We start from the raw sequence: 26,834 nt of genomic DNA on the forward strand, positions 1-26,834 counted from the left end.
TGGGCTCCAGTCTGGCCCCGAGGGGCCTCTCACAGCATCACTCATGCCTTGCCAGAGTCTCTTGTTTTATGACATCAGGGGGAAGAGGGACATTCTGCTTATGTAGTCACTTTGAAGAACACATGCTCTTAACTTCATTTGCAGTTCTCTGATGAGTCAGTCCACACTGGCTGCCAGCGCAAGAACCCAGTGGTTTCCTCATGCAGTCACGATCTTGATGATGGAGATTCTGATCTTAAAACTTAAATTTATATAAAACAAGAGATGGTCCAGGAGTGTGGTGAGCACTGTGACTAGCCCCAGGTTTTCCTCTTTTTTTTCTTTTTTTTTTCTTTTTTTTTTTTTTTTGGTGAGCAACTGGTTTTTGTAATTATTTGAGCCTTTTCTATACCAATAAAAAGACTTGAGAGGTTTTCAAAGACATACAAAAATAGGATAAGGATAAACACACAAGAAAAACAAGGCCCAAGGAAAGCAAGGAAGAGAAGCAGAGGTGAAAGTAGGACAAAGATTCATTTCCTGGAGATCTTGTCTAGTAGCCAGAAGTAGGCTACAAATTGGTCTTGAGCTTCTAAATGACCAAAAGTAAGAGGCAGATACAATGAGTCATCAAAGTCAGGGTTTGTAGGTAAGCTGCATAAGCTTTGCACACTTACGTGTAAGCACATGCACCACAACACACTCACACACAATATACATACACTATCACACACACACACACACACACACACACACACACACACACACACACACAGTCTTGTTGCAGGATATTTAACTATAAAAAGATGTGTTACATTTGTTTATGTTATGGAATATTTGTTTAACTATGTAAAGATGTGTTGCATTTGTTTAACTATGTAAAGATGTGTTGCTGTTTTACCTTGCCTACTAAGGCACCTGATTGGTTTAATAAAACACTGAATGGCCAAAAGCAATCGAGAGGGTATAAAAGAAACTTCTGGGCAGGGAGAGTAAGTAGGAGGAATTTAGGCTCAAAAGAGAAGAAAAAGAGACAACAGGGAGATGCCAGGGGCCAGACAGACAGACATGGAGGAAACAAGAAAGTAGGACATACAGAATAAAAAAAGAGGTAAAAAGCCCTGAGGCAAAACATAGATGAATAGAAACAGGTTAAATTAAGTTAAAAGAGTTAGTAGGACAAATGTAAACTAAGGTTGAGCATTCATAATTAATAATAAGTCTCTGGATCTTTATTTGGGAGCTGATTGGTGGCCCAAAGAAAATTCCAACTACATATTTGGCTTTCCTGGTTTTTACTGTTGATGGAACCTCCTCTGTTGGACCCTTGTGAATGGCACCATCATTGATTTTGTGTTCAATAGTGAGCTCCTGGGAAGAGCTTGTGGGGACAATCTGTGGCTCTGTCTTGGAATTGGAAGTGACCTGTGGCTCTATCTTGGAGTGAGTTGGAGGTGCCAGAATGGGAAGGCTCCCGAAGCTGGAAAAGTGTGGGTGGACAAGTGTGTCATCTTTCTTGCTTCTCCATGGGATACACTAACTCCCAGAAGTCTCCCCAAAAATAGAGCCTGGGGGTCCATGGTGGCCATTGTGGGATAACACCCGTGTTGGTACTTTTCTCTCTATGTCTAAATAGTGTATCCTTGGGAAAATAAAGTGGGGGTAGGGTTCTAGTCAACCGTGGTTCCAACATGACTTAGCACACAGTGGTGATCAAAACACCACCTCCTATACAGGTCCTCTTTACCAGCCAAGGGCAGATAGAAGATACACATGATCAATGTCTAGGCTATATTCAACACCACCCTGCTGAGGAACCATTCTATAGGATGAACTTGTAGCATCGCTGTGTGAAGCTGAACCATTAGCTTTATTTAGCCTGAAGTTTCCTAGTCGACTGTCTGACTGTGTCTGTACCCCCACTCCCACCTGCATGGCTCTCTGGGTGCCTTTCTTTCTCTACACCTGCTCCCCACCATGAATGATCTCTCTCTCTCTCTCTCTCTCTCTCTCTCTCTCTCTCTCTCTCTCTCTCCAGCTGAGATTGACCCTGAACTATTCCTATCTCTACCTCCTCAAGTGCTGATTACAGGTGTATATAATGCCAGGGATTGAACCTGCATGCTGAGTAAATACCACCAACTAAGCTACACACTGACCCACTTTACTAGCTTCTAACAAGAGAGGATTGACTGGCCTTTGGTCCCACTGGCTCTGAAATCCCTTCATGTACAATATGCTGCATCTGCATGAGTCCAAGTGTCTGGGGAAGGAAAAACAACCACAACGTTCTTTCCTGGTGTCCTTTCCAGAATCACAGCCCATTCTTCTCGAGCCTTCAAGGTGGGGAAGCTCCTGGGTGGCCCCAGAGAGAAAAACTAGTGTCTAGAGTGACTATCACATCTCTCAGTGCAATGCCGACATGGAATGGTTTGGGGAAGGACAGAGCCGTCACTGTGGGGCCTGAGGGGCAGTGAGGGCAATTTGTAAATGGACAGGAAATGGCAGGGCTTTTGGAGGCACCGAAATGCACAAATGGCAGCATCTGCTTAGAGGGTGAGAAAGGATGGGGCAGCATGTCTCGAGAGCAACATCTACACTAGGAGCTCTGGGTGCAGGATACTGTCACGCAGCGTCTGAGAAACAAGGAAGAATCCTAGCTCCACCCTTTGGCAAGCAGCACACCATTTCTCTAACCTTTAAGTGTTGATCTCTGCCATGGAGGGGATTACAGGAGAATGTCTAGCCCCTGACCACAAAGTAGATGTCCCATCAACACTGGGGCTCCAGTTTGTTGGCTGATACTTTAGCTCAGGAAATTTGCAAGGGCACCATCCTGGGCCACAGATGTGCCAATATTTTAAAAGTAAGCATTTTCACTCACAGTTATTTCAAACCTACTTTGCATTTTGATTTGATTAAATCCCGTAAAGAGAAAACATGTACAACATCCAGATTATGCACTCTTATAGAATAACCGTGCCCTAGGGTACTTGAATTCACTATTGAATTTCAGGGGAAAAAGAAGAAGAAAGAAAGAGAAAGAACTCTAAAATAAAACCAAATGAGATGGTTTGTTTGCTACTTAAGAGTTAGCTGTTATTACTGAATGGCTCTCCTCTTTGGACCCCAGAGTTCCTGTAATGAAAATTGAGGTGGTGACGGGCCAGTTGCACCTAAAGTGCTGTTCTTCTGGGGTTTTGGTCTCTTTCAGTTCTAGGACCCCCTGAGAAAGCAAAGAAACAAGTCCTTTATGTGATCACAAAGAGCCACTTCTGTCTGCCATTGTCACACTTGTGTGCTGAGCACCTCTGAGGCTGGCTTAGCCCTTTTAACCCTAATGGTTCCTTTGGTTTTCTTTCTTGGTCAATAAATTAGAGAATGTTTTCCCCCTTGTCACCATTCCCCTGTGATTTATTGTCCTGCAGTCTCAGAGTTTCATTCAATGCCCAGGAAAATCTGTCTGCTATCTCTTGAAGATTCATTGCAATGTTTGTTTGTAATTAAACTTACAACAGAGTCCTGTGAGCAGAAATCAGGGATAGCTGGTCTCTGCTGTCACTCCCAGCAAGTCTTCCCAGGCTCAGCCAGCCCTAGGTCTGTGAAACTCAACCTACAGCAGTCTCTTGCAATCGGAAGCTGTCTCTGTGCTGTACAATTAGCTCCTTGTTGTGGACTGTGCAATGTTCTAATTGTCAGCATCAGGTAGTTGAGCAATGGCTTATGTGAGGGAGACTCCTCCCCCATGTGTGCTAGCTACAGTGAGGTCCAAAGTGTGTTCTGCTCTTAAGATTGCATGCTGATAAGCCATATTATGTGGTTACATCTTTGATGCCCATGTAGCGGATATCTGTGATGTGTTAAAAAGATATTTCTTTGTATTAATTTAATTACATGCATATGCTTGTGTGTCTGTGTGTGCATGTGAGTAAAGGTGTCCTAGGGGTTCAGGAGAATGTCAGAGTCCTTGGAGCTGGAGTTACAGATGGCTGTGAACTTCTCATCACCGGTGGTGGGAAGAAAACTCGGGTCCTCTGCAAGAGCAGTCCCTGATCTAAATCTCTGGACCATCTCTCCAGACCCAGATCCTTGTGAGTTTTTGTTTAACAAGCATCACATTTCCTGGAAATACAACCCCCAAGAAGGCTGAACCTACTACCCACTTGTAGGTCTGTGCCAGGACTTAAGCTGGTCAACTAGTGTATTTTCCCCCATGGGCCCCAGGCTGAGTTTGCAGCCTAAGTCGGCTCTGTGACAGTTAGCTCTTGGAATCTGCTGGGACTACAGACACAGTCTTTATTCAAAATCTCTAAATCCAAAAAGCTTAACAATTCAAGGTGGATTTTTAGTGACTGATGTCTGGCTACTTATTTATGATAATATGTTTGGTATTGTACTCATTTTGGTTGTGAAACATGGCTTCACTGATGATATGCCATTAATAAGAGTTGACAAACCGTACTTCTACGACTGCTCGGACACAGTCAAGGGTTTGAGTAAAATCTGTGCTAAGTCTTATACCATACATGTACCATACTGCCATATTCTGAAACAGCTGTGTTTTGGATAAGAAATATGAACTAGGGCAGACATTTTGCATTTGTACATACCATTTCCCATCTGGAAAGTTCACCTAACCCACATTCATCCTTCTCAACTTAAAAGGTCTTGCTTACTTCACATGTTCCAAATGAAATCTCCTCTCCTTTGGGAAGCATACCCTGATCTCCTCAGCAGAATCAGCCATGCTATTTCTTTGTTTCTCCAAGTATCAATATAAGGGGCCATTGACACAGCTGGGGGTAGGGCTTTAGCCCAGCATACACAAGGCATTGGGTTCAATCCTCAGGACCATTAAGAGAAAAAAAATAAAAATAAAAAAACTCCAGAAAACCAAATATCGATGCACACATGTTCCAGTGGTTTCTATACTGTGATCCGATCAACCCTGCCTTCTAGGAGAAGGGACTTGTCTTGGGGTCTGTGTACAATGTAGGCACGGTGGTGGTATAATAACTCACCTGTAGTGCTTCCCACAGAGTCATGAGGGGGAAATGGCACAGAACCACTGAAAGCACACACATCTAGTTCTCTAAGTGGGAAAGCATAAGCATCAGCACAGCCTATTTTGTGAAATAGCAAACAACTGTATTTTTATCACTATGGAAAAATAACATGAAGAAAAATAAAATGCACTATGGAATTGGCTAACAGGCACATCACTGAGACCGATGTAAACAGACCCCTCCTGATCCCAACAAGCTGAAGCTGCCTCAAACCTGTGAGTCACAGGACCCTTCTGGGGGCCAGTGCATGGCGGGGACTCAGCATGCTTTTGTCACATGGAATGAAAGGCGTCCTCACCCACTGGGTAATTTATTGCCAACGAGTCAGGACCTGGAAGAAGTGAGCCCTCGAAGCAGACTAGCCCTTTTGAGACTAGACAAGGCCTTATCTGTTAAGCATACAAACTTCCTCTAAACCAAGTGAATCAGAGGTAATGAATATACTCACAACCTGGTTATTCAGGAACTAATTAAAATACATGGACTTTCCTTTCTACTTTGGTGTGCTTTCTTTCTCAGGAGTAAGTACCAAAATGATTGCTATTTGGCTTAACTGTTGTGATGTGTATCTGGCTTCAGATATTAAGAGGTTTAGAATCCTGCTGATCATGAAAGTGGAGCGATCCCTTCAGCTGATGCCCCTGAAGTGCTTGCACGGGGTGTGTATGTTTTCAATGGTGTTTGTCACTTCATTTGCCTTTGAATGGTTGTCCAGAGAGCACTAAGAAAATACAGTTTCACATGAGCTGTGTTACATTCCCGGGAGCTTACACAAAAGGTTCCTGGGGAGATTGTGCTGATGGGGTGGGCCATGTCTCTGACAGGTATTCCCACCAAATCACACAAGGCAACACAGCTTCCATCCCAGTATGATATAAAGGTTTACCAACTGTGTGCTGCATGTATGTATCCACGTGACCAAAACTTTGTACCACAGAGTAAGAAGAGAGGGGGTGGGGATGGTTTCCTAGCTTCAGGTGCTTCCTAGCTCAATGGGAGACTGGATGGTCAAAGGAAAAATTGTCAAGACAGTGACTAAAGTCAGACTAGATCCAAGGTTGACGTCACAGCATGTACCAAAGGAGGTACCCTAAGGCAAATGAAAACCAGGTGTCCCGGCATGGGTGGGATTTTGAATGGGAAGAATGCTGGAGGTGTTATGAAGAGGACCCCAAATTACATCCAGGCCATGGCAATTCTCAGGTTCCTACTTCTCTGTTGTATTTTCAGGACAAGAAAGCTAGACTGAAGTCAGGATCTTCTCTGTTCCACTGGTGTCTGCCAGTTATTCAGAATGGGTCTCTCACCAAGTAATCCCAGCTTTTATGAATAACATGTTGAGTAAATGGGGGTAGAGGTGTGATTCTACTTTTCCCTTCCTCCTCAACTACCATCTAACAGTCTCAGGTGGTTGACACTCAGATCTAACTATGATTGCAGGGGAATAGTATACTTGGGGGAACAAACTGTATTTAGCTGAGGTCTCTACAAATAGCAGTCAACACAACAATGTCTCCAATTTCACATTAATTTAAAACCACAGACACTCTCAAGTAGCCCTAAGTCTTCACTCATTCAATGGTCTTAGATGCCACAAATGGCTTCTATAGATCCAGTTGTTCTTGGATCACTAACTGTCCAACTGGGGCTAACCCATGCAGTGGTCTGGGACACACTATAAAACCTTCTTGATGATTTCTGTGTCTCCTAAGTAAAATGAGCTCAATGGACTGGGTGATCTCTATCCACACAAAGGAACTACAATAACATATCCTTTTGGTTCTAGAACAGGGAGTGTTTTAATCAAAGTTCCAGTGGAGGCTCTTTGCTGTGAAAACCATACAGGTTTCCTAGCTCTGTGCTCCATCAACTGGGATGCTATGACCAACTTATAGCCTTAGGAACCCCATTTTTGTCCTTTCTCCCTTAGTAACAGTATACCCCCTTCCTTTCCATTTTTAAAGTACCTAAGACATTTTTCTCCCCTGCTTCATTTCCTTCTGAACCTCTGATGGCCATCAGATTTGCCAAAGGAATCTGGAGGCACATTTTGGGTTCTTGCTGATAAAATTCCCCTCTCTGGGGTCTTTTGTTTCCCTTTCTATTCTCAGGGATGCTTGTCCTTTCCTGATCCTATAGACCCTATAAGTATCTCTCATTCCACTGACTTTATATTCTGTGTGTATAGGCCTAGGGTCAACCTTGGTATGTGGGGGCACTCCTCAGGTATTTTCCATTTGTTTTTAGAGACAGGGTCTCTCACCAAGTAATCTAGACTGGCTGGCCAATGAGCTCCAGGGACTCATCTGTCTTTATCTTCTCAGTGCCGGGATTACAAGCATGCACCACCATGCCTGGCTTTTTAAAAAATGTGGATCCTGGGGCTCAAACTCAAGTCTTCATGCCTGGGTGGTAAGCATTTTGCCAACTGCATCATCTCCCAGCCCTACACGGTGCTTTAACTTGGCACACCCCTCCCCCGACACACAACATCACTTCCTAATTCCCTTACTTCCTTTATGCCAGACTTTTGAGATCCTAGTTGTTTTTTTTTTTTTTTTTTTTTTGAGCTATGACCAAATTATCTGAAAGAACGAGTTGAAAGATAAAGGACTTACATTACCTCATGGTTTCAAAGGTTCTGTCCACCATGGTGGGAGTAGCACATGGCAAAGGAATTTCTTCACCTCACTGTAGGCACGAGTAGAAAGATACTGGAAGGAGCCAGGGACAGAATGCCACCCCCAAGACCTTCCCCAATGACCTAGTTCCTTCAGGTTAGCCTCACATACTAAAGTTCCCAGAACATCCCAAGATAGTACCACCAGAAGGGGTAATTTAATGCGTCTATGGGGGCACTTCATATTCAGATCATAAGAGACACAGACATTACTTTTTCCAACACTGAGAGCTGCCACCAACTGAGGCTCTGCATAAACACTTTATGGAGCACACTCCCCTTAGTTTCCCTAACACGGAAGCTGACATGATTCTCCCACTTGAACAATGCTAAGTGATGCTTAAAGCAGTTATTCAACCCAGCAAAGCAAGAGACACAGATGACCAGTGATTCAAGCTGAGATCTGGGTGCCATCAACCAATGGGTTTTAGGTGCCCTCTGTATTGAAGGCACTAGCACTACTCAGGGGTTCACAGTATACATTTGTAGCTCAGACTATCTTAAAGCTGAAATGCATTTAGGAAATCATTTAATCTTGGTGAGTTCTCAGAGAACCTAGGAGATTTAAGAACACATCCAAACAGAATAAGGGAATGGCATGATTATATGGATGGGTGCCCACACATTACACATGTCTATATTTATACTACAAATGTAAAGTCTCTCTTTACAAGCTGCCATGGAAAACTTTCAAAAACTGGTATATTTGGCCACAAAACCCTCCCCTCAATCCTTTTTATTTAGAACGCTGAGGTTGTATTGTGAACAGCACGTCCTCCAGCCTACATGCATTATCTTCTCCTGTGGGTACTTAATGTTCTAGCCAAGAGGAACAAAATTGCCATTGTCTAAATATGCCCATGCTTCCCCCAACTCAATACTTTCTTTGTCTATATTGTTCCTGAGGCTTAGGATGCCTCCTCCAGTATCTGTCTATGGAACTTCTAAGCATTCCTCCATCCCACCTCATATACTGTTTTCTTCGCAGGGCTGGTCCTGACCCTCACATCTAGAGTAATTCACGTGTCAGCCCTCACTAATACTTCTTAGTGCCAACCTTTGGAGGGCACACAGGTCTAGTCTTAGAGATGTCTAACACACAGCATGAAACCTTCCATACACAACACATAGATGTTGAGTATAACTCAGAGATGCTTGTTTTGCTTTATGGGAATGTAGAAATAAGAAAAAAAAATATAGATTGCCCGACTTCAATATATTCTAATATAAACCACTCTGTTTTACATTAAGTACTCATTTTGTCCTTTAAATATGCCTGCATTGAAACTAACATTCTTTCTACAGAGTCACATTAACTTTCCAAGCTAAAGTAAATACATTTATACAATCAGCTGAATCAGCAAATAGGATTAAATCAAAACATCTTTTAAAAGGAGAAATGGCTAATTGGGTATGAGTGTCAATGGTTAATGTAGAGAAACAGAAAAGGAGAGAAGCCACCCATGGTAGGATTTGTTTTTTTAGACAGCAGTACTTTCATCTACAAAACATATGACTTTTTAAGATGCATGGGTGTGCATGGATGTATATATAATATATATATATATATATATATATATATATATATATATATATATGCAGGTTTATCGTAGTTAGCTTTTTCTCAGTTTGTTTGTCAACCACCTCTAGGGTCATCCTGGAAGAGAGAACGTTAACTGAGAACATGTCTCCATCAGACTGGCCTGTGGCTGTGGGCATTTTCTTGACTAATGGTTGATAAAGGAGGACTCAACCTTCTGTGGACAGTGCTCTACCTGGCAGGTAGTCCTGGGTTGTATAAGAAATCAGGCTGAGCAAGCTAGCCACTAGTGCTCCTCCATGGTCTCTACTTTAATTCCTGCCTCCAGGTTCCTGCCCTGAGTGTTTCCCTTAATCAGCTATCACCTGTAAGCCAGATAAACCCTACCCTCCTCAAAAAGTTGCTTTTTTAAGTCTTTCATAGCATGCCTCCCAATCCTATCCATCTCCTTCTCTACCCCAAAATAAAACAAAATAAAAATCTAAGAGAAAAAAAGAAAAAGGAAGAAAGAAAAAGGAAGAAGGGGGAAATCTTGCCATGGAAGCTGCAGTGTGACACAGTGAGTGAGTCAGACCGTAAACCCCTTAGCCATATATTTTTACATGCAGATGTTTATCGAAAAGAATCATTGGTCTGGTTCAAGCCCCTGATCTCTGCTGCACCATCACCACTGTGCCCTAAATGGGATCTTCCTGGACATCCTGTTGCTGCCCTATGTCATGTACTGACCCCACAATGCTCCAGTAGATCACAGATGGGATAGATGTTGGGATGGACCAGTACATAACCCTGGTTCTGTGCCTAGGTACTTGCAAGGTTTGTCAGCCCATCAGCTCTCCTCTGTCTTTGCTACCAGGTGGGCTCTCCAGGATTACCCTGGCTAGCTTACCCCTCGCAGCAATAAGCGAGGGGGCAGGGCCAGTTCTCTGGTTTTCCTGTCCTCAGAGTCAGGGATACCTCTGCTGTGCTGCCCAGGATAGGTGTAGGGAGCCACTTTCCTGAGTGTTGCAGTTGATAAGGGGCAAGAACAGCTCTCCAGCTCTTATAACCTCAGGGTCAGCTCTTCAATCTGCCTCAGGCCTTGATGGACTTGGTGGAGGGTGTGGTGTGAGCATATATCCCTAGCCCATGCTGCCTCAAGACAGATGAGTAATGGGGATGGCTCTCCCATACTCACAACTTTAGAGCTGGCTCACCCACACCTCCTCCAACACGAGGCTGGCTCTATTGTGCTGCCTAGGTGATGTGCCTCAAGTTGCTTTTGGTCAGTGTTTTATCACAGTACTAGAAAGCAGACTACAGAAACATGCATATGTTCATGTGGAGTCCAGAGGACAACCTTGGGTATCATCCTCAAGAATGTCACCCACCTTGTTTAACACAGGATCTCTCATTGACCTGGAACTTACAAAGATGTCTTTACAAGCTGATGAGGGATCCCCAGAGTCTCCTGTCAATCTCCACCTTTCCAGTGCAGGAATTACAAGTGCATGCCATCAGACCTGGCATTTTATGTGGGTTTGGGGGATTGAACTCTGGTCTTCACAGTTGCAAGGCAAGCACTTTAGGGACTGAGCCATCTAGCCAGTCTCAAAACATAGGACTTTCTACTAATATACCCAGCAGTTTGTTGGCAAGTGATAGTCTCTAAAAGTGCAAACTAAATTTTAATTGACCCTCTCATGACATCTCAGCCACAACTGGCCACTTTTGTGCAGCAACTATGTGAAAGGAAAAGTTAAAAGAAGATGCTGAAGTCCACTCTTCACATTTGCATAAAGGTTTGTATTTACCAAGCTCTGTCAACACCATCTTATTCATACTGGCATCATATTAGCTATATTATTATATTATACTGTATTAGATTAACCTACTGAGATCAATATTACAACCATCCTGTTTTGTAGATGAGACAACAGAGGACTAGAAAAATTGTTTCTCCAATGAAGTTTTGTTTGGAAGGGGAAAAAAGGACCCAAATACATCTTACAGGGCTAGACAAAGGTGTTTTTCTTCCTCTTCCCTTTTCAAAATTTCCCTGGAATGGCAGGGAAAATACACATGTAACAACAACTATAAAACAAGAAAGGATGTGGACAGCAGATACAAATTCTGAGGAATTTCTGGATGTGAGTGTTTTCCTTGGCAAGAAGACTCAGTGGAAGGGGTTACTCAGATAGACGACTGCAAACATGGCAACATTCTAAACTCAGAAGCAACTAGTACAATGAGAAGGAGCTGCTGAACACCAGTGGCCACTAGCATAAGGGTCAGGGCAGCCCGATGAGTCAGCAGCTGTGGCCCATCTCTTCTCAGGCCTGAAAAGAATCTGGTGGGAGATCTCAACAAGAATCCTTTAAATACCAAAGACACACAGACATTACTAAAGCTATAGCAGAAAGAGCCATTTTATCTATAACCTTGACTTAATGGATACATCAAAGTATCCCTATTTATTGTGGCACTATTCACAAAAGGAATCAACCTAGGTATTCACCCATGGGTGGATGGATAGGGGAAATGTCACACACACACACACACACACACACACACACACACACACACACAGAGAGAGAGAGAGAGAGAGAGAGAGAGAGAGAGAGTATTATTCAGCTGAAGGGAATGAAAGCTGTCATTTTCAGAAGTTTGGATGGGACTGGAGAACATTATGTTAAGGGAAACAAGTTAGGTACAAAGATGTGAGGGCTGCTTGCTCTCACTTATCTGTGGGAGCCTAAAAACATATCTCATGAAAGTAGACAGCATACTGGTTACCACAGACTAGCAAGGGTGGATGGAAGGGGTGGAGGAAGGCTGGCTGATGGAGGCAGGAATGCAATAGGATAGGAGGAATAGTTTTAAGGTTCTGAAACACAGTAGGATAGCTATGGTTGACATTGATTGCATAGTTCCAAGTAGCTAATAGAAAGGAGTTTGAAAGCTCCTAATACAAAGAAAAGAAAAATATTTGAGGGGATGGATATACCAGTATCTTGATCTGCTCATTACAAATGGTATATATCCCACTATACTCCATAAATATGTACAATTATTGCATCAATGAAAATTTTAACAGATCAGCAGAGATGTAGCTCAATTAGTAAACTGCTGTTGTATAGGCAGGAAAGCCTGGGTTTGGTCCCCATGTAAAAAGCTGAGCTTAGTGGCATACTTTCATTGAGACCCAGGGCTTGACCATTTAGGGACCTCATTGCTAGGGAGGCAAAGTCAGAGGATCCGTAAATTGTTGAGCCCCAGGTCCCAGTGGAAGATTCTGTCTCGGACAACAAGGTGGACATTTCCTGAGGAAGGACAGCCAACGCTGACCCCGGCTCTCCATACACAGACACAATGTGTAAATGTGCCAGCGTGAGAGCATGTGCATGCACACACATACATGCACACACACATGCACACACACATGCATACACATACATGCACACACATGCACACACACATGCACACACATACATGCACACACACATGCACACACACAGCACATTCATTTTAATGCTTCGTCGCAAACAAGTACATATCTCCCACCCACTCACCCACCATGTAAAACTATAAAAGTACACTCTTAAAGTTCCAGTACTCAATTTATAAAAAATGTGCATCAAAATGAGCATTTTCCTCCAATAACTCCCACAATATTTACAGAAAGCCTGTCCATAAAATAAGCCATAAAGCAACAACTCTCAAAATCTCAGAATCACAAGACATCACATTTTCTGACCACAATATAATCAAGTTAGAACTTAAATTGGGATTGGGAAAAAGAGCCAACTCTCCATACTTATTTTTTAAAACATAGAATGCACCGGTCATGTATTTTTTTTAAAAATATGAGAGTGGAAAAACAATCATCATATACAAGATCTTACAAGATATGGGCTGGAGAGATTGTTTGGCCACTAAAGACAAGGCTCACACATATAACCAAAATAGCAATTTCACTAACAGATTAATGGAAGAGAACCAAATTATTTCAATGGACAGAAAATATCAAATAAAACCCAATGCCTAAAGCCAAGTGTGGTGTAGCATGCCTTTACTTCCAGCACTTGGGAGGCAAAATGGGGCAGATATCTATGAGTTAAAGGTACCCATGATCTATATAAAGCATTCTGGGCCAGCCAGGACTACATATTGAGACCTTTTCTCAATAAAAAGCAATACCTTCATAAAAAGTTCATTATTTCGACAGAGTAAGAATTGAAGACACACTATCATACTAACAAAGCATGCAAGCAAAAATTTATAGTAACTTGTTTTCAGTAGCAACATATAAGAGTTGAAAAAGGCAAAAGAGTCATTATTTTGTACTTAGATAATTATGTACTTAGAAACTAAAAAAGTTAGGTTTTCTTGAAAATCTTTGAAGGCATAAACAAATGTGAAGGGTATACTATATTCATAGATAAAATGTCTCAACATTTAAGTGATATCAGTGTTCTCATACAGAACTACAGATTTAATTCAGGTTTGATTAAAAAATCTCCAAAGGATTTTCAAGGAAAATTGACAATACAATTGCAAATTTCATTAGGAAGAGCAAATATTTACATAAAGCCACCACAGTCCCCAATGAGTAAGATGGAGAGATGGGCTTTACAGAGTGAGCTTTGCTAGAAGCTCTAGTAAGTAAGAACTTTAATTATATATGCAAAGGCAGAGAGATGGTCAACAGAGGATACAGAGACTGAAGAAAACACACATGCAAACTTGATAATAGACAGAGCCAGCACTGTAAATTTGGTACAAATTTATTGAATAATTTATTGAAGAGAAGTCTATTCAATAAATTGTCCTTTCAGTGAAGAACACAATTAAAATACTCTTATTCACAGTACTTAGGAAAATTAGTTCTGTGTATCACCATATTAAGTGAATTAACTATTAAATATTGTTTGTTTTCTTTCATTTGTGATTCTTAGATAAGGGTGTGTGTGTGTGTGTGTGTGTGTGTGTGTGTGTGTGTGTGTGTGTGTGTGACTGTCTAGGGGAAAGAGGAGACTAACAGGAGAGAGGAGAGGGTAGGAAAGGGATGGCAGAGAAGTATGAGTGGAGTATACGCTCAACACAGAAAAGCTTGAAAATAAAATTAAATATTTTAATGTGATTTGCAAGACTGATGATTTTAGGAAACAATGTAAGTGATTACCTCAAATGCTCAGAAATAATTTCTTAGCAAACAGAAAGAATTAACATAAAGAAATTAGACATACTTTTAAATATATTAAAACTGAGAGCCTCTGTTGAGAAAATACTATAAAATTTTATTATGAGCTACTAGAGAAATATTACAAGCAAATAACATTCATTTTTATATATAACAAGCAAAGCATTCATAATCCAACTATGTAATGAACCTCTAACGTGGTGCTGAAATAGCAAAAATCTAATTTAAAACAAGAAGGTAGCTATGGACATCTCACAGAAGAAGTATGGACAGTGTCCACATACACAGGTTATATGGTAATAGTTAATGGTCAGAGAAATGTCAATTACATACAGATACTATCTTCTACCTAACATATCAGTAAAATTAACCTGTTCTATAACACCCAATATTGGAAAGATGATGCATCTTTGAGAATTTTGTCTACCCTTCTAGGAGACATGAGAATGGACACAACAGCTGCAGAAGCCAAGTTGAAATTTCATCTTATGCTAAGCAAATTCATACTCTATGACTAAGCAATGCAGCTCGTGGGCATCCCTTACAGGAATCCTCGATGGTTTTTATGAGGACACATGTTCCAGAACGTTCATGGTAGAATGTTTATAGCAAATATTTGGGGCTGGAGACATGGCTCAGTAGTTAAGAGCACTCACAGCTCTTACACAAGACCTGGGTTTGAGTCCCGGCACCCACATGATAGCTCACAATCGTCTGAAATTCTAGGGGATCCAATGCCATCTTCTGTCCTTTGAGGACACCAGGTACACATGCAGTGCACATACATGCATGCAGGCAAAACACTAGTACACAGAAAAATCATAAATGTAAAAAATGTATAAAATGTATTTATAGTAAGAATGATGTGATATTTACATATAGCAAGTTCTACACACTCAAGCTGTGTTGTGCTAAAATGAAGGAACTACAGCTGCATGTACCATTCATGTTAAATTAGAAATAAAACTGAATACAACGTCAAAAGACCATGTTTATACAGTTTAAAACCAAACAAAATCAAGTAATAGGGCCTTTAGAGCTATATACTTATGTAATTACTATTACTACTACTATTTTTATATTAAAACAGGGTCTCACTATGTAGGACTGGCTGTCCTGGAACTTGCTATGTGGATCAGACTGGTCTTGTATTTAAAAAGATCTGTGTGCTTCTGCCTCCCCAGTGCTGGGATTGTAGATGTATTCAACCCCCCTACCCACTCCCACCCCCCACCCCCAACACTAGCTGTGATTATTGTTTTTAAAAACAATGGCAAGATGACCATACATTTCCGGTGATGTTTGTCTCTGAAAGAAGACAGGCTGGAGGGAGCACCTGGTAGTGTGTACAGGGCTAGGAATGTCTGGTTTTGTGAGCCAGGCAATGTCCATAGCTGTCTAATTATCCTGCTTTACAATCTGCTTCCACAGTATGCATTTTCTCCTATCCATATTAAATGCTACACCTTTTATAGGAACAAGAGTCATTTTTTAAACATGTAACTACTCAAAAGACCATTCCTTTACAAAAGGTCTTGGTGGTTTTACAACTCATTTTTAAAATCCTTTGAAAAAAAAAGTTAATTCCTCTGGTGTTTGAACTGTTTCAAAGCATATGAGTGGATGAGAGACTTTTGAATTATATAAAACTTTGGACTGGCACAATTAAAGATCACCATGAGCCAATGGCACTGATTTATAAAAGAGAACAGTGCAATATTCATAAATCAAGTAGCAAAGGTAATGAACACATCAAACCTAACAAGCAAATCAGTAGACGGGTGATTTTAAAAACACAGGCAGTCCATGACCACATAGAATCACTATGTAAATGTATCAGAAGAAAAAGGCATGTGAGTATTTTTGATGAAGGTGGACAGAGTTTGATAAAATTCAACAACCATTCCTGATAAAAAAAATGTGTATAGAAACTTGTAATTGGATAACATTTTCTACCTGGCATACCTGGTAGGCTTTATGTTCAATGGTGAAATACTAGGAGCATTCCCAGCTAAGTCTGGAAGGAGTTGAAACTGTTGGCTTCCATTGCTCTGACCCAACTTATCATTCTAGAAGGTCCTTGTAGTTGCAATAGGCTAAAGGGCAGGAAGAGGTCAGTAAAGGAAAAACTCTGTCATCGTGTACAAGTTGAAGGCACACATGTGCTCATACGCACAGAGTTTAATTTATAAACACATGCAGATGGTTCTGGATGGAGGACACGTAATTGTGAACCAAAGTTTTATCTGAGGAGAGAAGAAAGAGAGACTGAGGGTAAAGAAGGCCCCTGAAAATGGGGCTGGGAAGGTGGCACAGGTACTAAAGTGCTCTCCTGCAGTGCATGAGGACCTGAATGCAGGTCCCAGCATCTGCGATGAAAAGCCTGGCATGGTGGTCGGTGCTGTGAGCTCAGCACTGGGGAGGCTGAGGCAGCAGGATCTCAAGGGCTCATAGGTCAGTCAAGCTAGCTCAATCAGTGGGTTTCAGGTTCTGTGAGAGATCCTGCCCTACCCCTATTGAGCTGTTGGCAGTTGATGGTTGCCAAGGAAGAGGGAGTCACTTTCTTTTGGGGATGTGGCTGCCAGTAGGATGTTTTGCCCCAGTAAATGGTTACACACCCATGTGCATGCAGGCAGCACTGACTGGACTCGAGGTTATTGGTAACAAAAAGAAAAATAGGAAAAAAATAAGACATCAAGTTGGAAGGAAATGGGATGGAGGGTACTAGGAAGAGTTGGAGGGAGTTAAGGTGGATGGATATGGTCAATATATACCATATGATGTGTGAAACTTTCAAAGAAGCAAAGAATTTTAATGAGCTGAACAAGGATGTCACCAACGAGCATGCCAAACTGGATGGTGAAAAGCCCACAAGGCCTCAACCCTACATAAAGAACTATAGGCAACTGAGGAAAGCTGGGAGTGGGAGAGGTGGTTCTCCCCAGGGAGCACACAAATTGGTTGTCCAGTATCAAGTAGTCAGCCCTGAAAACATACATACAAGTAACACTATAAAGACCCAACGGGTTATAGTTAGGAATATATATGTATACACACACACTCTTTCTCTCCCCTCCCTTCAAGCATGTAATTTGGGGCTGGCAGTGTAGCTCAGTGATAGGTTAAATATCCACCAAACATGATGCTCTAGGTTTATTCTCCAGCACAAAAAAAGAAAGAGAAAGAGAGATACCACCAGTGATTTTTAGTATAGTCACAAAGTTGTGCAACTATCTCAATACCATTTAATTCTAAAGCATTTTCATCACCGCAAAAGGAAAATCTGCAACCATTAGCAGCCCAATATTTATTTTTAATTTGGGTAGGTGTTACCACATTGCTTTACCAAAATTAAAGTAACATCCTTTGATATCGTCTCACCACAGTTCCTAGTTGCCCTTACTCTCCTCCCTGCACATAACAGGATCTCACTGGTCTTGTTGAATAAGGACCGAAAATGCAGTGGCCCACTCCTCAGTCTCCACAAAGACACTGCACCATGGCATGCTTTTCACACTCACAAACGTACTGAAACAGCCGGGACGGGATGCCATGACAGGGTTCTTGCCTCACACGAGCAAGGGCTGGTTCCATGCCCAATATTGGAAATGAGAGGACTAAATGCCAACAAAGCGTGTTTTAAAAATTGCATCAAAAGCTGGAGAGATGGCTCAGCACTTAAGAGGATCCTCTGCCCTTGCAGAAGATCTGGGTTTGGATCCCCGTACGTGTCAGGTGACTCACAACCACCTATAACTCCTGCTTCAGGAGATCTAATGCCCTCTTCTGGCTCCTGTGGGCACTGCACCCATGTGCATATGCCTACTCTCCCACCCCAACATACAAACAAATAATTACAAACAAATAATACACTGAAAGTCCAGCCTGACTTCAACAAGCGATTTACAGCCCTTCAGAGGATGTACCACAGTGTACACAGCTACTATCCTGATCATGTCAAGGGCAAAGGCATTCTAGTGACCCCAAGTTCAATGCCATGGCAACCAGGAAACAAAGGCAACAACAGCTTTTTTCCAACCTATGCACTGACCTAATACCAGGTTGCTCTGTCCTCGAATGACAAGTACCTATGCCCACAGTGCCAGCCAACTGAGACTTCCTCTGCACACACTTGCTTCTCCCACTTGCGGGCCTCCAGGCCCCCATTTATCTGGAAAGACTTCACACCCAAGACAACAACTGGTTCTACAAACTGGTCCTAGCTCTGCCCCCTTGGCTCACAGCCCCAGGCTAAGAACACAGCCGGCTCGGCAGCCTGGGTGGACAACGCCTGCTCCCGGTTTTTCCTTTCTTCCTGTGTGTTTTAAGGATCATCCAAAGGGAAGATAATTAGAACCTGCAAGAAAACCCATTGGCAGGCAGGAGGAAAGAAAACTGTGGTGACTTAAGGACGCCGCCACATGTTTATGGGTATGCATTTGTGAGTAACATGGCAATAAAAGAAAAAAAGACACGCCTGTAAAATGCCACATTCTTCAAAGCCCTATATAAATGACATTCTCTTTTAAGGGGTGGGGGATTCAGGCATGTCCCTTCCTCATCATTACACTTCCAACAAGTGAAAGGAATCCTAATTATACATCTCCTAGTAGTGTGGGCACTTAGAGAGCCAAGTGCACAGAAACACACACACACACACACACACACACACACACACAGAGGATGGCGAGATAAAGAAAAGGCACAGAGAGATCTATCTCTCTGTGGTACAGCAGTGCAGTGCTGCAGGACTCTCACCACCTCTCCTTGGGGTTTCTGGCTGCTTGCATTAAACATGCATACTTGAACTCCAAAGCTAGTTTGGTTCCACTCTCCTAAGCGAGTGGCCAGTGTCATCTATCCACCATCAAAGTAAGGGTGTGCCTGTATGTGTGCTCTGCTTTCCTTTCCCTCTGCTTTGCCCACTGTGAGGTGAAGCAGAGCCCTTTGCCTGAGTGAGAGGCTCCAGGACATGCATTCCTGAGTGGCCCTCCCCAGGAGCCAGTTGTGGGCAGGTAACTGAAGCCTGCCTTCTGCCTTGCTGTTAATAAGAGTAATTGGCACACCGCGGAGGGGCTGCTGCAGTGCCGTGATTTGCTCAGTACGGAGGTCTCCCCTGACCAGATGTGTCGGCAGCGGTGATAGAAATATTTTCCATATGAGCTTTCCTCTCGCCTGCTTAAGTGCTCCCGGCTGAGTGAGGTGGGCCCATTTGTCATTAACTCCACATAGTAAAAAAATCAACAGGGAAGTTGCGAACTTCAACTACAAGCAGAGGCCAGTGGTCTTCTTTCAGCTTTCCTAATCTACTAGGCATCTCCACTTCCCTCCCAAGAGCTCTGTTCCCCCAGAGACTACCCACAGCACAGAGGGCTTGGTTAACTACCAGGCGAAAAGCCTGGGACAAATGACCCTGGAGATGAAAGCTCATGGAACCCACCCTTTCCTTGCAGCATGGGCATAGGTTGGGGAAGCATGCTTAGAGGAGAAAAGCAATTACATTATTAGCTTTCAGGACTCACTTGGCTCCTGACAAGGTGAACAAAAGACAAAACTGAGAAGTGGCCTTGTGGCTCTTTTAAAAGATATATCCAGTCACTAGCTTTTCAAAGAGGAAGATGAGTTCACGAGAAAGGCTGCATCTGCATCACTTCAGCCTCTGAGACTTCCCTTCAGTGTTAGCAGTGAAGGGATGGAGGAAGAGTCATTGGTGCCGGCTCATTTGCAGGGCAGGTTGAGGACACCAAATGTTCTTTTTTCGCTGCTCAAAAATCAACACTTCAGGCTCTGCCTACATCCAAACTGGCTCCCGGAGGTATCCTTGATGTTCAGAAACATACCGAGCAAACACATGAGCCAGACCAATAAGAAGCTTTCTCCAAGACCCAAAACATCCCTTTTCTAGGCATATTTGTATCCTGCTTGCTGCCACTTTCCCTCTCCACACTCGTGACAGAAAGTGAAACACAGGTTTACCCGTGCCCATCAAAGTGAAGAAAGAGAAAAGTGTGGCATGAAGACAGGAAAGAAAGGCAATCTCTCACACATGTATATTCTCTCTCAGGCACAGGAGGAAAAATGTCTCGAAGGCAGTTCCTTTCCTGCATCTGTACCAGACCCCACAAGAATCTGACATGCATCGCCCCCAGACCCCTGCAAATGGCAGAAGAAGCGTGCCTTATTCAAGGCATCTGTCACCCAGGCCATGCCAGGTCCCTAGGGTGGCAACTGCATGGACAGGCTCAGCACAAGATTTTAGAAAATACAGGATCCTTCAAGAAGAAAAGAAGTTTCCCTATAAGAAAAGCCTAAAATAAAGTCCTAGAAAGCATTATTTGTCGCACGCCACAAAAACCTATTCCCTGACCCCTCTTCATAGACAGAAGGGGAAATTTAATGCTGATAAAAATAGAACTCTGATGAGATAGTTTATTTGGCTTACCTCTCCCCCAGGTCTTGCTAACATTGCTGTCTCAGTGTGGAACAGTGTTAATAACAGGTAGCTGACAAACATTATTACCCAGAGTCAGAGCTACCCTGGAGGAGAATCCGGCTGCCAAGTGCTAAGGCTTGCAGATGCACTTGCGGCTCGGGGATTCCAGCCTGGAGTTCCGTAGGCACCGCGCTGGTTCCCTGGCTCTTTCCCTCACTGTACTACCCCGTGCTCCAAGCTCAGCCTCTGCTCTGAAGAAAAGTGGTAAGCTGATCCCTTCATGTAATAACTTCTCCTGGCTGGGGGAGGGGACAGGAGCCAGCTGGGAGCTGGGGGGCTGCCTTTAACAGAAAGCAGAAAAGGGGAGGGACAGAAATGATCAATGTGGAGGCTGCATCTGGCCTCATTCATGAAAAGGGCTCCAAGGTAAGCACTTCGAATGCAGGGGGATGAGGCAGGCAGGAGAGGCAGTGGGCTGCTGCAGGAGGAGCTGCAGGCTGGCAGCTTGGAGAGCCAGGAGACTCCTGAAGGGCTGTGTGATCTACACAAGTTGCCTCTCTGAGACATAGTTTGTTTTTCCCCCACTGGTCCTAAGTCAAGAGGTGGGTGGATAGTTTCTGCATTCCTTTCCATCTGATTCGATGGCTGCAGAAATCTAGGCAGACTCCATTATCAAAGGTAGCCTGGAAAGTAAAGAAGTCACCAGAGTGCCACCTGCTTGTCACATGAGCATGAGTAAGTATGAACTGGGGAAGCCACTGTATCTCCCTCTTGCTACATTGCTGGGTCATTGTACCTAAATGATAAGAAGTGATGAAGTACGGACAAGTAAGTGAACTCTGGGTGGTTATGGTGTCAAGAGTGTGTGGCCTTGGTGGCCCCTCCTGTGAAATGGGGAAATGCTACACAACGATTAGGAAGATACCTAGGCCACCCAAGCATACAACTTGGCACAGTTTGTGCTAGAGAAATACTAGAGACCCTGTCTTTGTCTTTGGTCTGATGTAACTTCAAAACTCAGCCCCAGAAAGTAAAATAATGAATGCTTGAAAGCTCCAGGTTATGGGTATTATCCTGCATGAATGAGGAACCCCTGAACCTAACTACAGTGTGCAACCTCTTATCATCACTGGTCTTGCAATGATGATTTATTTACTAGTGGGATTTCTGGGGAGGCTTGGGTGAAAAGCCCTTAGAATTCCTCTTGCCAGAGAATCAAGAGAAAGGAGGATGCTCTGGTCCCATATCCACAGACTCCATTTTGGTGATCACTATGAGTCCAACAGTAGATCTTATAGCCATTCTGCTTCCCATACATTCTGATGGTGAGAACACCTGGGATGCCCTTGCTCCCACCCTTACCGCCTCAAAAATCATTCTTCAAGCTATCAGTTTGCCCACAGTGGCCAAGGGATGCAGCAAGGAGGAAAAAAGAAATGTGTAGGGTTTATTTGATCTTAATTTTTGCCGTTGTATCCTCTCCCTTCCTATTCATTGTTATGTGTCCACACTGAGTCTTTTCTGCTTCCTATTAGAGGAGGCACTGTTACTGACTCAGTAGTCTGCCAAAAGTGCAGGCATTATTTAAGAAAGTCCCACTCCTTAAAAGACCAGGGATGTTTCCTAGCCAGGGGTTGGGAAATTCCCTGCAGAGGGTTTGGCAGTAAATATTTTCAGTTTTACAGACCATATGGTCATCACTGTGGCAGCTACTTAACTACCACCACAACGAATGAGCACACATGATAGATGTGGCTGTGTCACAGTAAAACTTTTCTTGTACAAACAGTCTCTTGTTGGCCTAGAACTTTGCCTGGAAGGCCAGGCTGAACCTAACTAGCCCTCAAGCTTCTGGGAATCTGCCTGTCTCTGCCTCCTATGTCACTATTGCTGAGGTTATAGGCTTGTGTCACTGCACTCAGCTTTACATATGGCTGCTGGGGATCCCAACTCAGGTTCTTGGGCTTTCAGAGCAAGTGTTTTATCAACTGAGGCTGTTTCTCCAATCCCACTACCTGACTTTGGGTACCTCTCCGGTATCTCAGGAGCTCCGGACATGGTACCAGTGGCCCTTCTGTCTTAAAGCACAAGAGATCATGCGTTAGCCCTTATGTGACTTCTTGGCAGCACTAACCATGGCGTCCTTTAAGAGACAGCCAACTTAAGATTTAACCATTGTTCACTATGCAATTGAGCATCATTGGAAACACTTGCAATACTGTGCAGCTCCCTCCTCTGTTTGTTTCCAGAATGTTTTCATCATCCTAACAGAAATTATGTATGCATTAGACCATAACTCCCTACTTCCCTCTTGCCTTAGTCCTTGGCATCCCCTAATCTAGTTTCCATCTCTATGTCTATTCACAGACATGGAATGACACACTTTATCCCTTTCTATCTGACTTATTTCACATAGTGTACTGATTTTAGAAGTATGCTGTGGCATATATCAAAACTTCATTCCTTTTTAAGGCTGATTAATATTCAACTATACAGATACGCTACATTTTGTATTTCTGGCCCTGGTGAATAGCTCTGCAAAGAACACAGGTGTGTGAGCATGCTCTGGAATCTCTGCTTTCAGTTTGTCTGCATCTAAACCTGAAAGCAGAACTGCTGGCTCATACAATGACTCCTGACGCTGCCTCTTCAGCATATCCTACCTGGATGTTTAACTTACTGAGGATCAGCTACACTGTTTTCCATGGTGGTTGCACCACTGACATCTCTACCTGTAATACACAAAGGTGATGTAATACACATCAGGCTGTCTTCATCCCTGGCCAGGGCTTGTCATTTCCCACCTTCTGATACCAGCCTTTGTAGTGGAGTGATGTGCATGTCCTTTTTGAACCACTCTCTTCCATAGTTCCCTGGAGACCCCTGTCTAGTTTTCTTCTCATTAGGCAGCATTTTCTGAGCACTGTGAACACAGCACCACTCTAACCCCGATGACAGCATTATTATGCTAAATAACTTGCCCCATGCCACACAATGTGTTCCATGGGTAGATGGTAGGGACAGTGCTCTGGTTCTAGCACCCACACCTCACAACTAGAACCCATCTCTGAATGCCAGAAAAGCACTGCCACCATTTTCCTAAACATTCTCCAGTCTCCATAACACCTCTTGGGGCTGAGCTTCTAAACGCCCGTGTTGCAGGCCATTTCCCTTCTACATCTGCTCTCCTGGGGCCAGCTCACTAGTTTACGAGGGTGGTCCTCAAGCACCCTTTATATACTCATTGCTGCCCATGACTAGTTACAGCCATGACTTCCCCCTGACCTGCAGGCCCACAGATCCAGTTGTCTAGTGCACAGGTCTATTTCCCTGCTGTACCCCAAATTCAACAGGTCTAAAACAGAACAGCTTCCCTGAAAACCCATTTTTCCTCCTGTTTCTTGTCATCTCTCCATGAATGATGTCATTTTGTACAACAGCATTGCCTATGTAATTCCAGAGGCTGAAGGTGTGACGACATGGCTCTTGCCACCCCCTCCCTACTTTATTTAAGGCACCACTGAGTCATACAGAGATTTTGTCTAGCCACCTGTCTGGAGTCCTGCTATCCTTGTTCCCTTCCAGCCCTCCACCATTTGTCTCACTGTGATTTTTTGTGGCCACCCCCTTTTTTCTCCCTCCAACTTTCTCCAGCCAAAGCACCAGTAAGATGCAAGACTATCACGCTGCTCTTCTAATTTCTAAAACCTTTTTATTCCAGAAAAGTATTCAGACATAATTCAATATGAACAGAATAGTTGCACACGGAGATGAAAACGAGTTCTTCCTAATGTTAGTGTCTTAAATAGCTGGGGCACAGTCTTGAAAAATAAGATGTTGTGTGTGGTGGTGGTGGTGCACACCTTTAATCCCAGCACTCGGGAGGCAGAGGCAGATCTCTGTGAGTTCGAGGCCAGCCTGGTCTCCAGAGCAAGTTCCAGGACAGGCTCCAAAGCTACAGAGAGATAGCCTGTCTCGAAAAACAAAAATAAATAAATAAATAAAACCTAAAAACAAACAAAACAACAACAACAACAACAAAAACAAAAAACAAACAAGCAAGCTAAGAGGTTACCACTGTGCAATAATATTAATTTATCTGTGGACTTGTTTCTGATTTTTCACAAAATCTCCACTTCCTGTTTTAGAATCCAATCCATTATGACAGGTTTGAGGGAAGAATAGCACGGAGGTGACATGCCCATGCATCAGGGGTGTACAATGTCAACATGGTACTCTGCAGACAATGTTTACCTTGACTGACATGGCCAAAGCAGCATCAGCCAGGTTTCTTCATGAGTAAAACTACTTTATTTCCCTTCCCAAATTATACTCATTATAAATGTGTCTGCAAGTCTAGAATTAATTCCTACTTGCTGGGGAGGTTGTACCAAAGAATATTGGGACATGTGTTAAAAATATCACCCCACTAATAAATATTCAGGGAGATGTTTTAAGGCTATGCAGATATTCCCATTCTGCTTAGAGTCTGACCAGTGTTAGCATCTATCTATAGTAAATTGCTACTACAGTGGCCTGGGTGACTTTTCTGTCTCCTTCATACTTTCTACATATACAAAACAGAACTCACCAGTGTGGACGCTTTGCCTCCTTCTCCTATTAGCTCCAACATTTATACTCCCCTACTTCTTCCATGGCTTTCCCTCAAGGATGGTGCTGAAACCTCTTATACGACAATTGTGACCCAGGCTCTTCTGCCCTCCTAGCTCCTCCCTCTGTCTCTGTTCACAGCCACGCCACTTTCCAGCCACTTCATCCACAAGAAACCACCCCAAACTACCACACGTCCCTGGGTTCCATGCCTTCCTCCACATTAGCTCCTTCTAGAATGTCATTTTGCAAGCCTCACTGACTGAGCTCCCACTGCTCATGGCCTCTGAGAACTCAGCTCGGATTGTCTGGATGCACTAAGTATCGGGAACTATGTAAATGTCCAACGGGAAGGACAAATAGAACAACCTGTGATATCCACAAAATGAGAGGCTTTGCCCCAATGCTCTGCTGTTGTTCTGAGACAGCCCAGTCGGGCTTTGAGTTTTCAATCTTCATGCCTTAGCCTCCAGGTTCCTGACAGTGGGCTATCACACCCTGCACTCTGCAGCAATTAGAAAAAAAAATTCACTGTGGTTGCTTCCTATGTAGTGGCAGGAAACATTAAAATTTACTATAAAGTGCAAAAGCACTGCTGTCCTGTGACTCATATGCTTCGAAGTGGAAACTTGAACACTTGAAATGCAGAGAGTCCAACTTGCAGTGTGTTGTAAATGTTAACATGGGGTTAAATAAGGTACAGTACTAAATAATTTCATTTCACTTTTTTTTTTCAGCGTGGCCATCAGCAAAATTTTAGATCACTTAGCATTTTTATTGGCCAGCATTTCCACATCCCCTTCACACTGAATTTTCAAGCATGAATACATTTCTATTCAAAGTTAAATAAAAAACGGAGAAATGGTAATGGCACCAGTGCCACTCATTCCCACCTTGCCTAGGTGCCATGTTTTCCAGGAGTTACACCTCCTCAGGCTCCCTGCCCAGCTGACGACAGTGACCCTGGCTCCAGCTATCACCCTCTGACCACTCCCAGTGTAGTCTTTACCACCATCCTTTGTTGTAACTGTCAATGAATGCACCTTGCCTTCGTCAAGACAGAGTGGGCCCTCTGTGACAGCTGAAATGTCTTTGTGCCCAGGCCCAGACTCAGCATAGGCTGAGTTCGGGTGGGCTGATGAAGGGAGAGGAGGCACAGGAAGGCCTCACAGGAAACTCTTGCTTGGTTATGATGAGTAGACAGGTCTAACAGCTCATCTTAGAAATCAGGAAAGGTAAAGGGGACAGGAGGACATCCATAATCCTGTCAGGGGACACCTAAGTGACAAGGAGGGGGAATGAGAGAGAGAGAGAGAGAGAGAGAGAGAGAGAGAGAGAGAGAG

The 26,834-nt window shown here is 43.3% G+C and overlaps 1 protein-coding gene across 1 annotated transcript in view; it reads right to left on the bottom strand.

The window, feature by feature from the left end:
• Window positions 1–20,961, bottom strand: part of Thsd4 (thrombospondin type 1 domain containing 4) — a 171,392-nt gene extending 150,431 nt beyond the window's left edge. Inside the window, exon 1 of the mRNA XM_035443747.1 lies at window positions 20,890–20,961. Coding sequence (XP_035299638.1) covers window positions 20,890–20,961 — 72 coding nt within the window. The remainder of the gene's footprint in view (window positions 1–20,889) is intronic.
• Window positions 20,962–26,834: the final 5,873 nt, after the last annotated feature.

Source organism: Cricetulus griseus, chromosome 4 (assembly GCF_003668045.3).
Source record: "Cricetulus griseus strain 17A/GY chromosome 4, alternate assembly CriGri-PICRH-1.0, whole genome shotgun sequence".
Lineage (NCBI taxonomy): Eukaryota > Metazoa > Chordata > Mammalia > Rodentia > Cricetidae > Cricetulus > Cricetulus griseus.